The sequence below is a fragment of the Wyeomyia smithii genome, chromosome 1 (assembly GCF_029784165.1).
Source record: "Wyeomyia smithii strain HCP4-BCI-WySm-NY-G18 chromosome 1, ASM2978416v1, whole genome shotgun sequence".
Lineage (NCBI taxonomy): Eukaryota > Metazoa > Arthropoda > Insecta > Diptera > Culicidae > Wyeomyia > Wyeomyia smithii.
Genome location: NC_073694.1, coordinates 66,416,925 through 66,434,592, shown reverse-complemented (window position 1 = coordinate 66,434,592; position 17,668 = coordinate 66,416,925). Strand labels below are relative to the sequence as shown.

General features: G+C 39.5%; 1 protein-coding gene across 3 annotated transcripts in view; it reads left to right on the top strand.

Moving 5' to 3' along the window:
- Positions 1-17,668, top strand: part of LOC129729837 (alanine--glyoxylate aminotransferase 2-like) — a 30,180-nt gene extending 12,512 nt beyond the window's left edge. For 2 of the 3 annotated variants that reach the window (XM_055688699.1, XM_055688683.1), the window contains 6 exons: positions 5,166-5,219; positions 15,667-15,901; positions 16,249-16,342; positions 16,504-16,706; positions 16,765-16,984; positions 17,042-17,668. In XM_055688699.1, coding sequence (XP_055544674.1) covers positions 5,166-5,219; positions 15,667-15,901; positions 16,249-16,342; positions 16,504-16,706; positions 16,765-16,984; positions 17,042-17,566 — 1,331 coding nt within the window. In that variant the 3' untranslated portion in view covers positions 17,567-17,668. The remainder of the gene's footprint in view (positions 1-5,165; positions 5,220-15,666; positions 15,902-16,248; positions 16,343-16,503; positions 16,707-16,764; positions 16,985-17,041) is intronic. The other variant, XM_055688691.1, reaches the window with a different exon arrangement.

Genomic DNA, 17,668 nt, shown 5'->3' with positions numbered 1-17,668 from the left:
AATTCTTCACCGAATAGAACAAACGGTCTTTTCACCAATATAACCTGCATGGCAATCGATCGAGACAATAAGCTGTTTGTTACTGGGGGCGAAACAGGCAGATCAGTGCCCACGGGGCCGATAAAAACCCCGATAGCCTGACTCGATTCCCGTTGTCATGATTTCACTCTCAAAAACGCAAGATTAATATAATCAGCAAAGTGTTCAGTTCCTAGTTCACTTTTTCCAGCAACGGCTACAGTGACTTTTGGTTTTTGTGTTCGTTTTTTTTGTGTATACTGTTAAAACCATTATGTAGAATATCAGATATCTGTGTAATATCTGTATTATACTAAATGTCTGTATAAAATCTGTAGGCTTATGCGTGTCTGTATCGCAACACAGAAAGTCTGTATAATACAGATTTGTCTGTATATCTGGCATCTCTGGACTATATGGCCAGCATCATTTTTTCTTCCGGTGGTAAAATAACGACTAGTCGTTTTCAGCGTCAATTTATAACTTTAATTTTGCTAATTTGGCGAATTCTGCTACTTCTTTATATAGTTTCAAGTCTTTCGATTTGTATACTTCAAGTAGGCTATTAAATTTTTTCGCAAATTCGAACTTTACTCGTAATGAAGCGTATTTCGGACATTTGATGATTACGTGTTCTGACGTCTCTGGAATTTTGCAAATATCACAATCGTTTTCAACGACAATTTTCATTATTGCCAGCCAAAACTTGGAAAAATCGTGTCCCGTCATAAGGCGGTTTGTTAGCCGAATGTCTCGTCCATTCATTTGATTTCGGTAATACCAAGGCTTTGTCGTAAATTCGGGACAGATTTCGTGGAATCGTTTGCCTTTTTCCTTGGAGTAATCTTGGTACCATACGTTGGAATTCAGCTCGGTTTGATTTTTAAATCGGTATAGTGCATCTTTTAAAAATAATCTATTTTCGTAAATTGGTGCTTCATCGGAAAGGCCTAGTTTGGCCAATTCGTCCGCTACATCGTTTCCATGGATCCCTATGTGGCTCGGAACCCACTGGAAAGCAACTTTGTAACGATGAGCTATCTGAAGGATTTCGACCAGCATTGTTGGCCCAGCTTTTTCATTTTTTGTGTCTTCCAACATCGTACACGCCGATTTTTAATCTGTGTATACAACGCAATCGTGTATCTCCAACTGTTGGACGAAATCTAAGGCTTTTCGGATTGCCGTTAGTTCCGCTGATGTGATGCTCGCTTCTTGCTCTAATCTGTAATAGTATTTTTTTTTACAACATTCCAGATAAATTCCCATAGCACATCTTGTTCCTTCTTTAGAGGCGTCAGTAAATATGCTTTTACGATTGCGGAATTGGTTATTTATTGTGAAAAGGACCAATTGTTTCAATTTAAAGGGGTTATTTTCTTTTTTTGCCGTGTTTAATCCTTCCAGAAAGGGATAAATTTCTACTGTTACCTGGTGAAATTTGATGTATGGTATAATGCCATCGAATATATTTTTGTTTTTCAAATATATTTTCTCCTGGTAACTAAACTTGGATACTTCCAAATCGTTTGAAGTTTCTAAATCTTTGAGTTGAGTGGCTATTATGTTCTGTCTACTAATAGATCTAGCTATCTCTTTGTTTGCTACGTATTCCTGTCTTGAATTCAACGGATGTTGTCCAGCCAATGTTTGTAGGGCGTTAAGAGGGGTACTTTTAGTGCAGCCTGTTATTCTTCTCAGGCATTGATTGTTCACCGCTTCCAGTTTCTTTTTGTTGGTCTTACTGGCGTTGTTTTGAACTGTACAGCCATATTCTAAAACACTTCTCACCAAAGCATTATATACGTTAGCCATAGTTTGAGGGTGTGATCTGGTTGTAATCCCACTGATAATTTTAAGCATATTGAGTCGGTCGTTAATCTTTCCTGCCAGTTCTCTAGTATTTGCGCCAAAACATAAAAAGCTGTCAATCTGTATTCCAAGGTGGCGATGTACTTTCACTGTTTCTAGCTGAACTCCGTTTATCTGTATTGCTAGTTGGTTATCACTATTATGAAATAAAACCCCTTTGGTTTTCTCGGCGTTGATAGTAAAATTTAGGGCGCTTGCTGCTTCCACGAATTCATCCATAAAGTTTTGTGCTGTGGTGTTTAACTGCTCTAATGTCTTCCCCTTTACCAGTACACCAAAATCATCGGCGAACTGGACCAAGATGACGTCATCGTTATTAATTCTGTGCAGCTTGAGAGTGTAAAGGTTGAATAAAGTCGGCGAAAGTATGTCACCTTGTGGAAGCCCGTTTTGTACAGTCCTTGAAATCGTCGAATCTCGGATTTGCATATTTATTTTTCTGTTTTGTAAAAAGCTTACTATCCATGTGCTTAAATCTCCAGGAACGTTTGAATCGGCGAGCATGTCGCTTAGAGTGTTTGTTTTGACTGCGTTAAAGGCGTTGCTTAAATCAACACATATTAAGGCTACTTTCATTTTTTCTCGTTTAAATTTTTTCATCGTGTTTATTATAAAGTGAAGGCATGTATTTGTTGAGAGTCCCTTCCTGAACCCGAATGATGTGTCTGGTAGAATGTTTTTCTCCTCTATGAACGTCTGAAGTCTTTCCAGAACCGCAGTATTCATTACTTTTGTTAACGTAGGAACCAAACTAATTGGCCTCTTTCCTGAAGGCGTTGATTGGTCTCGACCGGGTTTTGGTATTGCCACAATCCTTATCAATTTTAATGCGTCATCTGAATACCCTCTTTTCCACATTTCATTCAAGTCTTTTATGATATTTTGAACAACGTCTGGGCTCAGTTTTCGCAACATTTCATAGGAGATCTGGTCTTCTCCCGGAGCCGATGATTTTTTTTTCGCTGACAGTATTTTTTCCCATTTATTTTCATCCATTATATTAGCCGTAGTCCACGATATAGGCTCTATCCACTGTTGGGGATCATGTGGTCCAAAGTGTGCATCTAAAAATTTCTCTGCAACTTTTTTATCGTCAAACATCACGTTGTTTTCCTTTCTTTTAATCCGTTTTCCTGTTAGTCTACCTATTTTTTCCCATAGTTCCCTGGAATTGACAAATGGGTTGATCTGATTTTGAAAATCGTTTAACTTGTTTTCAATTTCCTGTCTTTTAACCCTTTGGAATATAGCGGCTCGTTTTTTGAATTCTATTAAATTGCTTTGGCTTGATACTCTGTTAAATGTTCTTCTCGCTTCTGTTTTTTTTTGTCCAAGCCTTTTCTACTTCTTCTGTCCACCAATGTTTAGGTACTTTGCTGTCTTTTTGCCTGTTTGCTTTACATGTTTTCTTTACCTCAGGTATCAGATCCGCTACTTTTCTAATTACTTACCGGGTCGAGCTCAGACATGGCTTCACAAACCTTTTTTTTTGTTGTAGAAGTATTTGTTTTTGTTTGAATTAATTGACTGTAAGACTGTTTCAATTACCATGTGATGAGATCCTACACTTTAATCGAGAACATTCTATTTGATGTCGGTGTACACTTCCGGTGTACATAATGTGATGTCTATGGCAGTTGCCTTTTTATTCATTTGAATTGGTACGAATGTACATGATCCATCGTTGACAATGAGAAATTTGCTGTTATTTATCGCTTCCATTAATAGGTAACCTTTGCGGTCGCACTTAACGTTACCCCACACATAGTGATGTGCATTAACATCTCCTGCTAAAAACACTTTTCTGTGTCCGTTCAAGGATATTAAAATTTTGTTCATATCATCTTCAAAGGTTTTTGTTTGAATATCCGGACTAATATATATCGATACTACTATGACGTCTATAGAACATATTTTTATTCTACACACTTGTGTCGAATGTGATGTAGCTGGAAATGGTATTGTCAAGTAGTTGAAATCGTTCTGCAACATGATTGCTGCTCCTCCATAGTTATCATCTCGTGATGTTGCTATCAAATGGTAGCGTGGAAGTTTATACCGATTGCTCAATTCCGAATTTGGGTTTGTCCATGTTTCCGACAATATAGCGATATCGTAGCTCCCTTCGATAAGGGCCCGATTCAACTCTGCTATGTGTTTCTCTAAACTTTGTATGTTGCATTGCATAATTTTTAATGGATTCACTGTTACTGTTAATATTAATATAACTTTCATAGCTACTCCGAATTTGATTTTTTTTCTCTAAATTTTGTTATTGTTTTATTTTTAGTTATCACTTGTACCTTCTACTACCGAGTTCGCTAGTTTAAAATGTTTTTGTGTGCAATATTTGAATTTGCTTTTGATCTCTTCTTGGTTTCCCAACTGATTCAAAAAATCTGTGTAAAAGCTCATCATTTTCGTTTTAATGTTTTTGTTTGCCTTCATTTCTGCTGCATTCCGTGCCTCACTCACCATATTTTCCCATGTTTTTCTATCGGTTCTACTGTCTTGGCTGCTGAAGGCCATACCAACCTCACCATGGATACTTGTTACTGCTTATAATTTGGTCCCGTTCTCTTGTAGTTTGCATTGCGTTTGTTGTCACATTGTGTTCTTCGTCTTTGCGTTGTCTTTTTGTTCCTTGCTTTTTCCTTTGATCGGAATAGGTTATGATCGCCGGTTTTATTTTCTCTCTTTCCTGGTTCGTTCGTCGCCATTGCTCTCGCAATGATACGCCATGTTGCGTCGATGCGTACGATTCTTCTAGTGTTGGAAATTCGTGAATATTCTCCAGTGGCAAGAATGAATTATTTGTTCGTAAGGGGGAACATTCTTTGGCTTTCGCGAATGTTATGGCTGATTTGGCCATTAGCAATTTAATGTTTTTTTGCCTGAGCTTTTCTGGACAATTTTCATTTTGCATTGTGTGGTCTTCTGACTTGCAATGGGCGCATTTTGCCTTGTTTGTACACTGGTTAAAGCCCTCTTCGGTTTCATGTTGACCGGGGCATTTATTGCATCTGCGGTTTCCTCTGCATTCTGTTTCACGGTGATTAAAACGAAGGCATTTACCACAAGCTATAAGCTTTTGAGTAAATGGCCTAACTTTGCTACAGCAACAGAACAATCGGATTCGATCTGGTAAGGTGTTCGCTCTAAACCTGATACTGATACGATTTGCTGGGATCTTTACGCCATCTACAAATCTGTTGAGTCGCTTAACGTTGATAATTGGAACATCACACATAATGTCTCCACTATTTCTTCTTCAGATATGTCAACTGGAACTCCATCCACTATTCCCGTAGTGGTAACTAGATGTAGAGGTACGTATGCTCTGTAGCTGCATGTGGCACAATCATTTATCTCATTGACTAAGATGTTCGCCTTCATGTAATTGCTAACAAACACCATTACACGGTTCCGTCCTACTTGTTTCATGTCCACTATGTAGTTTTTGAAATGTTCCATTTTTCTTAGAGTGGATCCAACCGCGAATTTGTTCACTCTTTGCACTCCATCGTTATTCCGCAACTCAATCAAAATTCGGTAGGGGCCTGTGTCTACATCTGAGTAAGCCACCTTTACAAAATCTTTTTTCTGCTGGCGCTGTATGTCCCGTTTTTGTGCTTCAAGGCTGGCTGCTCCCTTAAATTCATTATCATTCAAATCTGTGCTGTCATCCGATTGTGAATCTATTAAATTTCGCCGGTCCGGCGGTTTTTTCCTTTCGTCCATTTTGTGGTTATGTCTCCCTCTTTTCACTCAATATGGCGTCTTCGAGGTTACGCCCCCGTGCAAAAAAGTTCTAAGTACTTTTACTATACTTTTCGTATGTAATCCTCACAGTACTGCTCAAATGAACGATCCTATTGATTAATATTACTATTCCACTGATTTTTTTTTTAAAAGATACCAAGGCTATTCAGACTCGGGTTAACACGTGTTAACGGAGCGAAGCTCAATTGAACCAAGAAAAAAAAACAGTCCAAATCGTAAACAAAGTTATAACATCTGTCGAAAATGTGAGGTTAAAAAGATTTGGTGCAATGATTTTCTTATCTCAACCCCATGTAAAATTTAGGCACTGAATCAGGCATTGAAATTTCTGAACGGTTCGAAGTTAAAAAGAAATCAGAAACCGAAAGGGACAATAAATTTCTCTTGGTGTGAATACTGCTGTGAAGCGAAATGTCACCTTCTTGGTACAAAATAATGAGCAGTGGCGTTATTCAGGTGCAGAAAGAATCAGGAAGTTAATTGTTTGTTCATCTGATCGTCTCTCAGTCTCAAGATGCTTTGACTTGCAAGAGAAAAAAGGAGCAACCAAGCGGAACCGAGTTCACTGGCGACAGAAAATCTTACTGTGAAGCATTCTTAGCTGTCAGAATAGAGTTCCGTTTAGTAAAAAGGGCGAAATTTCTTGACCCCATTTTTTTAACTGCATACAAATATATTAAATACCAATATAGTTCACTTACGTGAAATTATGAAGACAAATTGAAAATGACAGAAGCGTTAGTCACCTTTTCGACCGCTAGGTGCGCCACTTCTGATTTTGTTCTACACGACATGCGAAAAAGAGTAACTTTTGACAATAATATTACCCTAATGGGTACACTGAAAAAAAGCACATTTTATTGTGAAGTGGACTCGGCCGAATATTTTATAATAATAAAGTTCGCCTATGTATGAGGCAATCCATGGGTGGTGTTCCACGGTTTGTACGTTCGTCGACCTCCGACAATATTTTGAGTTGTAAAATGGCGACTTCCGTTGACTGGAAAACTGCCGAAAATGACCAAATACCACCTAATATGGGAACCAGAATGACGCTCAGAGGCAAGAAATTGTCTCCAAATGCCAGTTTGAAATCCAAGATGGCGTCTTCCGGTTTCTGAAAAATAGCGACAAATGACCAAATATGGGTATTTCCGCGATTGTTATGATGCACTGAAGCCACAAATCGACCTCAGACAACATTTTAAATTGTAAGATGGCGACTTCCAGCGATTGGAAAAGAGACAAAAATGACCAAATACCGCCTAATAAGGATGTTTCTTTAACTAGAATGACGCTCAGAGGCCAGAAATTGTCTCTGAATACCATTTTGAAATCCAAGATGGCGACTTCCGGTTTCTGAGAAACAGCGAGATATGACCAAATACCACCCAATATGGGTATTTCCGAAATCGTGATGATGCACTGAAACCAAAAATCGACCTCAGACAACATTTTGAGTAGTAAAATGGCGACTTTTGGAGACTGGGAAACTGATGCTCAGAGGCCAGAAATTGTCTCCAAATGCCATTTTGAAATCCAAGATGGCGACTTCCGGTTCCTAAACAACAGTGGCAAAAGACCAAATAACACTCATTATGGATATTTCCGGGATTGTTATGATGCACTGAAGCTACAAATCGACCTCAGATAACATTATGAATTGTAAAATGACGACTTCCGGTGAATGGGAAACTGCCGAAAATGACCAAATACCACCCAATATGGGTTTTTCTTCAACCGGCCGATTTCCATCCATTATGAGATGCTTCGATACCAGAATGATACACAGGAGCTAGAATCGACCACAGACACCATTTTGAATTCTAAGATGGTGACTTCCGGTTTCTGTAAAACAGCCGAAAATGGCTAAATAACACCTATTATTGGTGTTTCTTAAACCAGAATGACGCTCAGGGGCCAGAAATTGTCTCCAAATGCCATTTTAAAATCCAGGGTGGTGACTTCCGGTTTCTGAAAAATAGCCTAAAGGGACCAAATACCACCATATATGAGTGTTTATTTACCCAGAATGATGCATGGAGCTAAAAATTGACCTAAGACGCCATTTTGAATTGTACGATGGCAACTTCTGGGAAACAGCCGAATACTACTGCATATGAATATTTCCGTAATCGAAATAATGTATAGAGGCCAAGCATTGACCCTGGACACCATCTTGAATTCGAAGATGACCACTTTAGTTTCTGAAAAACAACGAAAATAACTGAATGCCACCCAATATGAGTTTTTTCGGAATAGAGGTGATGTATTAAAGGCAAAAGTCGAGGATGTTGTCGTTCCGATAAAACCAATAATTTCAAACGATATAAAAAAATCGCAAGAAATCAAAGAATTTGGAATGTTGAAAATTATTAAATTAAACACAAAAAAGGCGGGACGAAGTTTGCCGGGTCAGATAGTAAATAAAGAAATATGCTGGTTAGCAAAGCTGCAAGTGATGAATACGAAGATTAGAACTCGAGAGCGAAAAATTCGGAGGGATAAAAAAAACAAAAAAAAATACTTTCAAAACGAAGAAAACTAAACATAAAATAATAGTTTTTGCCATGGGCGCAACTACGGGGAGGCTACAGCCCCCCCCTCTAGCAAGTTTTAAGCCCCCCCTAGAATTTCCCAGAGAATAATTGTAGTCAATATAAATACATCCAATACTTCCTATCAGAGCATCAAAATCAACACAAATTGAGAAGTCATCATTCATTGGCTGAGAACTAGTACTGTACCCAGGATCGATTCTCAAACCTAGCTCTCTTACTTACCTTACTAATAAGACGAGTGCCGTGGTGGCTCGTGCTGTATCAAGGAGTTGTTGCCATGCTGCTCGGTTTCGAGCTGTGTTTCGCCAGTTCCTCAGACGTCTCATCACCCGCAAGTCTCTTTCGATCTGGTCGAGCCATCACGCACGCTGCGCCCCCTAGTCCACAGGGTTGCTGAAGAGAAGTGATTTCACAGGATCATCGTCCGGCATCCTTACGACGCGACCGGCCCACCGCAACCTATTGACTTTCGCTAGGTGTGCAACGGGGTTCTCTCCAAGCAGCACGTGAGCTCATGGTTCATGCACTATCGCCATTATCCGTCGTCTGTCTGTACTCCACAATAGATAGGCCGCAGCACCTTCTGTTCGAAAACTCCAAGAGCGTTGAGGCCAGAAGCGTTGATGTATCGATTCCGTAGAGAACTACCGGTCGTATCAGCTACATCGTCAACTTTTTACTTCGTCGTACTAGACTCGATCGAAGTGGTCATGCCAACACATCCACCACAATTGGTGCGTACGTTTGTATGTCTGAGAAAAAAGAGCCGTCGATGAGAACATGGTCAATTTGGTTTGTTGTACGTTGGTCAGGTAATCCCCAGGTGGTTTCGTGGATGTCTTTTTGGGGAAAGCAGGTTCTTCGGACTGCCAGTCTGCGGTAAGCTGCGAAGTTGACGCATCCCTGGCCGTTGTCGTTCGTGACGGTGTGCAGGCTGTGCGGGCTAATCACCGGCTTATATATGTTTTCCCTACCGACCTGAGCGTTCATGTCCCCAATGACGATCTTGATGTCTCTACGCGAGCAGCTATCGTAGAGTTTCCCCAGCTAAGCGTAGAACGTTTCTTTCTCTATATCGGGACGTTCTTCGAGAGGGCAGTAGGCATTGAGGATGGTGTAGTTGTAGAACCGGCCTTTTATTCTCAACAAACACAACGTGTCGCTGAGCGCCTGCCACTTGATCGCACGACTATGCATCCTGCCCAGCACTATAAAACCGGTACCCAGCTTATTGTTTGTGCCGCCGCTCTGGTAAAATTGTGCCCTGCGGCCACAAATTCGCCGTACCTTCTCTCCTTTTCGGTAAAGCTTCTGGAGCGCAACGATGCCGAACTGGTAAAGTTCTAGCTGATTCAGCAGGATCCGGTCGGCATCCGAGGCGTTAAGCGATCTACTGTTACATGTACCGTGCTTCTAATCGTCTGCCTTATTTCGTCACTAAATCACTGCGGGTAATTCCGGTTTGTTTTCAATTCTTGATTGTTCGTAGTATGTTTATTTTAGCATGCTGCTTTACTAGGGCTGCGATACCTAGTCTCGCGACGGGGCCGCCGTCTTGGGTGTAGAGGCGAGACACCGCATTTAATAGTTCACCGTCCACTTCGGATCAGTCGCTGTTCGAGCCGCCCCCATCCTGGAAAAACAGACGCTCAGACAAGCTGCTCTCCAAAGAGAACAACTACTGCTTCCCTGTCAGCATACGACCAAGTTCCCACCGGTTCCCCAATTTTCTCATGGTTGCTCGTATTCCAGTCGGTTCCACGTGGAGTTAAGAATATGGCATTATGCCTTGGACCACACTGGGATCTATTTTATGCCGACTAGCACGGGTGTACTGCTGGTACGCACTGCCCAGCCGTTTACCAAACCTAGTTCGCCTCAATATCGAATCAGTGTCAGCTGAAAGAGATGGTCAAAATATTCAATACATCTTCGGAGATTTATTCCCGATTGAAGTGATTTTGTCTTCTGTTACGACACTACTTTATGCGTTTTTAAATAGGCGCATTGTAACTCTTTTTCCAATTTTTTTAAATGAAGTTTATGAAAACTAGCCCCCCCCCTAGAAATTTGCCTTAGTTGCGCCCATGGTTTTTGCATAACAGTTGTTATCACTAATTATGTTTGTTTAGTTAAATATCTTTCATATATAATATAATAAAGCTTTTAAACTAATTACAACATCATATGTATCCATACTTAAATTGTTAAATTGATAGAACATTCAGTGTTATCTAAGCTAAAAGTTGCACAACAACCATATACGACTATTGACAACCATTGTGCGATTTCTCCTTTTATCTTTTTCACGAGGTAATTGAAATATTCATTCAATTGTACACTTCGTGGCCTGTTTATTGAGCTTGAGCTTGACGGCCGCACATTTCGTAGTTGCTTCCCGTGATGGATCTAAGCTAGTGAAGTTACACAGGGAACCACGTATATAGCAACTTGGGATTAGTTTACCATTTACACGTCGCGGCCTGATTATTTGAATATTTCATCTTCGTGCCTCGATAAGCTACATCTATTATATTATCAATATTTAACTCCCGGAATGGCATTGGTTTTACATACCAACAATATACGCACGAAATCTGCAACATTTTTTTTCGTGAAAGTATAAAATTGAGTCAACTAAATCTAAAATTGAGTAAATTCAGTTTCGTGTATGAGAATGTCACACGCTCACAGAAATTCAACAACAATGCACAGTGGTACAGTAAGGCAATGTAGGCGGACATGAGTTTTTCGATGCGATTTTGTGGTTTTAGAATAAATTTTTTTCTAAGAACTTGTTTTTTATATTTAGTCTATTTTTTATGTGCAAATGAAAATTAGGGTGGTCCTGAAATCGACTAAATGAAAAAACTAACTTTTTATTTGCATGAATAAATGTATACATTCATCGGTACAGTTGTAGATCAACTAATTTTAAGCAACTTTCGGTATTTCTTCACAATATTTGTGTTTTTGGAAACCAAATTTCATGTCTACAAAAAAGTTTTTTCACAAAGTGACTTAGAATTAGTTGGTCTACAAGTTTGCCAAAGAATGTTTACAATTATTTATGCAAATAAAAACAAGTAAGTTTGTTTTTATTTCGTTGATTTTAGGACCACCCTAATTTTCATTCGCACATAAATAGAGGACTATGTATAAGAAACAACTCTTTACAAAAACTATGGCAAACCAAAATCGCAGCGAAAAGCTTATGTCCGCCTAAATTGCCTTACTGTACCACTGTGCAATGAGTTTAGTTACCTTTTTCACCACGAGAGGGGGTGTTCCCTATCTATCTTCACGGGAATATATGGGAAATTCGAGAGTGAACTATATTGTTATTTTAAGATATTTGCTGCATACCAAGCTTTAAGCGTGGTACACAGTTGAAAAGAAAAGAGATTCATGAAATTTTGCCCTTTTTACCAAACTGAATTTTGACAACTGAGAATGCTTCACAGTAACGATATATGACGTCAGTGAGCGAATGATTTTTTGCTTTTTTCCTTTTGTTGTGTCGTACGATTAACATATCAACATTATTATTGTTATAACGCTCACATTATTATTGTTATAATGCTTTCGATTGGCAAGATACTAGAGCTGTGGGCGATTTTTTACTTCCACGGCCAGCTGTTTTTTTCTTCTGGTGAGAATAAGCCCTTTTGCTTTTTTTTTTTTTCCTTGGAGCTACCTACTGTATAATTCGTTAGTAAATCTACGGATTCCTCATATACAATATACTCCTCACCATTGAAGCTGTTGCTTTCATCGAAGAATTGTACGCTGTCCTCTGCTTCCATTTTTCTGCAAAAAAAACAGAATCCAAATTAAATTATGCAAAAACTTTATTTAAAATCTGTAAAACTTACTTATATACTCCTATATGCTCCGGTATTTTTGATGAATTTAATGTTATAATGTAATAAATAATCGTGAAACACTTGAACACACTTGTTTACCAAAATGCGACGATCTGGTGTGAGACGACAGAGACGACCAGCCAACTGCCTGACTTTTTCAGTGCCTGAACAATGTCAGTGCTCATTATTCCGCGCAAGAAAATGTGACATTTCGCTTCACAGCAATGTTCACACCAAGTAAACTTTGTTTTCCCTTTCACTTTATGGTTTCTTTTCAGCTGCGTACTGCCCATGAGAAGAAATTTCATTGCCTAATTTAGTGCCTGATTTTCACATGGGATTGAGATAGGAAAATGAATTTCTTTTTGAACTGCATACTGCGCTTGAAGAGATAAACGCGATCGATTATATTGCAACGAAATCTGTGACGAATTGATTAACGTAGCCCGTAGTTGGTTCTGATAGTTTCGTTGCGGTCGCGAAGTGGGCAATAACACTGTATTGAAGCAACAAGGGAACAATACAACACAATAGACCTATCTACGTACGAATGTGTTAGTGCCACGCATTGAGGAAAACATGAACAAATCGCTGTTTTGATACAATGCTGCATTTTGAGCAGCTGGACAAATATTCAGTTGAATACTTATTGTATGTTTTAAACTTGCTGTTAGTTATACTTTTCATTTATGAGTAAAAATTGGGAGAAGCTGCTGAACGTAATCGGCAAAAAGCCAGAAGTGATCACAGGTCTGAACAACCAGATGCGAAGGTTTACAGTTTGGAGAAACAAAACACATTGTTTTACAGGGTATTCAATAATTTTGAATACACTTTAAAAATGTGTTAAAAATGAAAATGCAAGATACTCGTGCCTGAATCAATAATATGTCGTAAATTAGCAGGGAGCACACGCCCTTTGTTTTGTATGACGAGCTTGAGATGTTTTTCAAAAAGTTGCACGCGGCATGCACCTGGTTGGGCCGATGCCTCGTCCCAAATCTTGAAAATAAGCTTTTTAAATAGCTCTCACTTTATGTTTGCTCTGCTTGGCCAGCATGTACGACTATACATAAAAGTCCAGGGGATTAAGGTCCGGGGAGCTGGGATAGTCGGGAATGGTCGGAAAATGAAGATTTGCGGTCAAAATTAGTTTTTTCTCTGTCAAGTTGTTGGTTTTCTGCTGTAGATGATTTGGTCATATGAGAAAATTGTTGTAATGACAATGGGCTGCCAATAAACTACGTAACCCGAGGCAAATCTTAATTTTTTCGAAAAACAAAAAGTGTATACAAAAGAATAAAAATACTAATTGTAGGTTTTTTTCAATTGCCATGATAGGTACACGATGAATTTCGTGAATAAGTCAACCAAAAATTCAAACCTTGCAAAAAAAAATGAAAAAATTCCAATCAAATCTTCCTACAAAAACGAAAATTTTCTGCCAACTTTTTTCATAGATTTATGAAGGGCACAAGTGGGGCAATCAGGCACACTATTAGGAACTTTGCTTACACGGGCTGACATTTGATGTTTTCGATAGTCAAAATTATGCAAATTTGACATGTTTTCTATGTTGCCTACTACGGCAGACTCTGTGGGATTAAAATTCATTACTCTTCTAGTTTTAGGAAACTACAAGCTCCTTATTGTATACAAACATACCTTAGCAGCTTTAGTAGGATTTTTATATTCCAACACATAAAAAATTTCATTTCTCAGAGAGGTAACTTGTATTAAGGTGTCATTCAGAAATTATGAAAGTTCAGATCAAAAACTTCAAAATCATGTGATCAAAACTTACTGATTCTGAAATTCATATTTTGGTAATTTCGGCCGTTCCTCTATATGGTGACCGTCTTATGTGCCACACTTGGACGATATTCACCGTATGGACTGGTCCATCATCCTGTTGAAGGACGTAATGACCCTTCCCGTAGAGATCCCGAAGGGCCTGTGGTCCTGGTCCTTCTCGATCGGCCTTATAGTACGCGGCGTTCATTTTTACGTTTTTTCTCGATGAATACCAGAGGGAGCTTTCCACGCCTGGATACGGCCTTCCGACGCGGCGCTCTGGAGCCGCGGAATGTTTATGAGGCAGCGTCCTTAGCTGATCATTTTGAACATTGTGCGGCTGTTTCAAGATAAAGAGCTTGTCATCAGAAAACAGGAACCTTTAATCTGCGTGCCGCAAACAACTTTACTACGACCGCGTGGTACTCTTTCATCGTGCGCGGTAAACAAACAACAAATGTCAGCAAGTCGACACTATGTGCGTCGGTTAGATCATATATTAGGCTTAAACTTATACCAATAATACCAATACACAGAATGTACATGGTGCGCACCTATACAACGATTAAAGGTTGTGTTCAAACTTATTGAACACCCTGTACACCCTCTATAGGACAGCTAAAAGCGCTCGGTAACAGTTTATGATCAGTGCTGATCAATATCCTTGCGACGTTGTTCAAACGGTCCTAATCCTCTAGAAAGCAATAGAGACATTCAGAGAAAGAGGAAGAGAGAGTTATCAAGACCGTGAATGAGAGATTTTGTTAGAAAAAAAAATGGAAATGATAAAAACATAAGTTCGGGAAGAAGAGAGTAAAGTTATGTAGAAGAAAAAGGAATTTTCTGAGTAATTTATTACTGTAAGTGAAATTCTATGACATTCATTATCATTAATACACTTCGCAACATCACAATAACTAGAAATGTAGGTATCTAAGTAAAATATATCACAATACGATTCGTGAGAGCGGAACATTCCACTTCCAAAAAAATTACGTGAGCCTATAGAACTCTACGGTGGCTACATCCACCGGACTAGGGAAAGGATGTCTGAGCTCTCCTAAACGGGAGCAAGGATTTACAATAAGGCATTGATTTATTAAAAGAAACTTGGAAAATGATTGATTTATTTCAGGCGAATTAGTTCATACGGCAAAATGATGTTTTTCACAATCCAGCTTAAAATTATAGATTCAATAAAGATATAGAATATCAATATTCGAGTTCAACCAATCAACATCAAGCAACTCAGCTTGTAATTCATGAATCATGAAAATAGTAAACGCTCCAGAATGCTTCCTTGTGTTGTTCCGGAATATTTTTTTTTCTTTTCTGTAGAGCCAAAACACAACTGCGTCCATTAATAAGGACCCCCCACCTCAATCCTTTCCCTGAGCGCGTCACGTAATTTTTATTATTATTTTATGGTTCTTTACTATATGGTAATACTGTAAAGCCTGTTTTTGTGTGATCCTTTACAGTAAAACAACCGAAAAGTAAACATCAACACGCTCAGGCTTCGACGAAAAAAAATCAACACTCATGAACCTTCAAGAACATCAAAAATAATAGAAAATTCAAGAAAATAATTTAAATCGTCTAGCCCAAATGAGTAGATGAGTATTCGTTTCGTTTTCTCAAGAAAAGAATTTACTCTCATGGTGCGCATGAATGCAAAAGAAAAAATATTTGAAATTATGAAGATTTCTAATCGTAACCGATCAGCGTCTTCACAGCATCCAACCATACTTATTATCATTTCCATCCAACAGTGGGCCATTGCCATCCAACGGTGGTGGAAGCCGGCATGCGTCAAATCGCCACTTTATCGACCAACAATCGCTTTCTGCACGACGAGCTGGTGAAGTGTGCCCAAACGCTCACAGAAAAGATGCCTTCGGGTCTTTCCGTCTGCTATTTCGTCAACTCGGGATCAGAGGCTAACGATCTGGCCTTACGACTTGCCCGGCAACACACCAAACGGCACGATATCATTACTCTGGATCAGTAAGTACACACAACAAATTTTCATAACGCGTTATCTAAATGCTACTTTCACGTAACAATCGTTAAAGCAATAATTCATACCCTCATCCTCGAGCTATTTTTCGCTGAGATTGTTTGTACTGCGCAACGATAAAGCAGATAATGGCGCGTGCGCTGGGAGAAGATTGTCCAGGGTATACAGGTCATGCTTAGTATAAAATATGAGTAGCGAAATTTTATGATTGCACGATTAGTGTCTCACTGTTGATGCCCCTTATGGCGTCCAATTTGCGATGCTGGACGAGTTTCTACGATTTACGCGCGTCAATATAGCACACTATCAGCGTAATTTCCGTTCTCATTCGCAGTGCCTATCACGGTCATGTTTCTGCTGTAATGGAAATATCCCCGTACAAATTCAACCAACCGGGAGGTGATCCGAAGCCCGACTTCGTACATGTTGTAAGTATTTGGAGTTGTGCGAAACTTGAACTCAACGGTTTCCCTCCATTGTCCATATTTGAATCAATGCATCATATATGAATCGAATCCACCATACTACCAATTCGTGCGATGACACCGAGCGCCACACAAACCTATGAATTGCTTCCATTTTCCACAAGGCACCTTGTCCAGATGTCTATCGTGGTAAACATCGGGATTGTGATTACCCTGAAGATGCTGACTTGGGACAACTGTACGCTGACGAAGTTGCTCGGTTGATCGAACAAAACCCAAACAAAATCGCTGCCTTCATAGCTGAGAGTCTACAAAGCTGCGGCGGACAAATCATCCCACCTAAAAATTACTTTAAAAAAGTCTATGAGTATGCGGTACAGAATAGACTGGTTTCAAATATCTAATTTAGTTAATCTTTTTTCTAGCCTTGTCCGAAGTGCGGGAGGTGTAACTATAGCTGATGAAGTTCAAGTTGGGTTTGGACGTATTGGTACACATTACTGGGCCTTCGAGCCACACGAGGTAGTCCCAGATATTGTCACGGTAGCCAAGCCAATGGGTAACGGACATCCGGTTGGTGCCGTCGTGACTACACCTGAGATCGCTGAAAGCTTCGCTTCGACCGGAGTTTGCTATTTTAATACGGTAATCTTAAGAACACATTGGACTCTCGATAACATGCAATAAAATTGCTCTTTTTAGTACGGTGGTAACCCAGTTTCTTGTGCGATCGCAAATGCCGTTATGCGCGTCATTGACGAAGAAAAACTCCAAGAAAATGCACTTCACGTAGGCAAATATCTTCTTGACCAGTCTTGGGCCTTGCAGTATGAGTACGACGCGGTTGGAGATGTACGTGGAACGGGTCTGTTCATCGGAATCGAATTAGTTTCGAATAGGAGGACTCGTACACCGGCAACCAAACTTGCGAAAGCCGTTGTCGACAGAATGAAAACTGTGCACAAAATTCTTGTGAGCAGTGATGGACCTGATGACAATGTTATCAAACTGAAGCCACCAATGGTATTCAGCGCAGAGAACGCCGATCAGTTCTTGTACGGGATTCGTGAATGTCTGGCTCACTTTGAGAATCAGGAGAAATCTCAAAATACAACCGGAACCGAAATGCGACCGGTCGTCGTGATTCCAGCTCCTACAACCGGAGGATTGTGCAGTTTATCGAGTAGTGCTATTAGTGAAAAACCGGACCTTATCAAGTCTGTTTGATGATACCAAAGATGAAAAACAGTTCTAAAATACTTACTTGTTTTATAAATATTATTGTTTAGGGATAATTTTTTAATAAACTTTATGTTTAATGCATCGAAA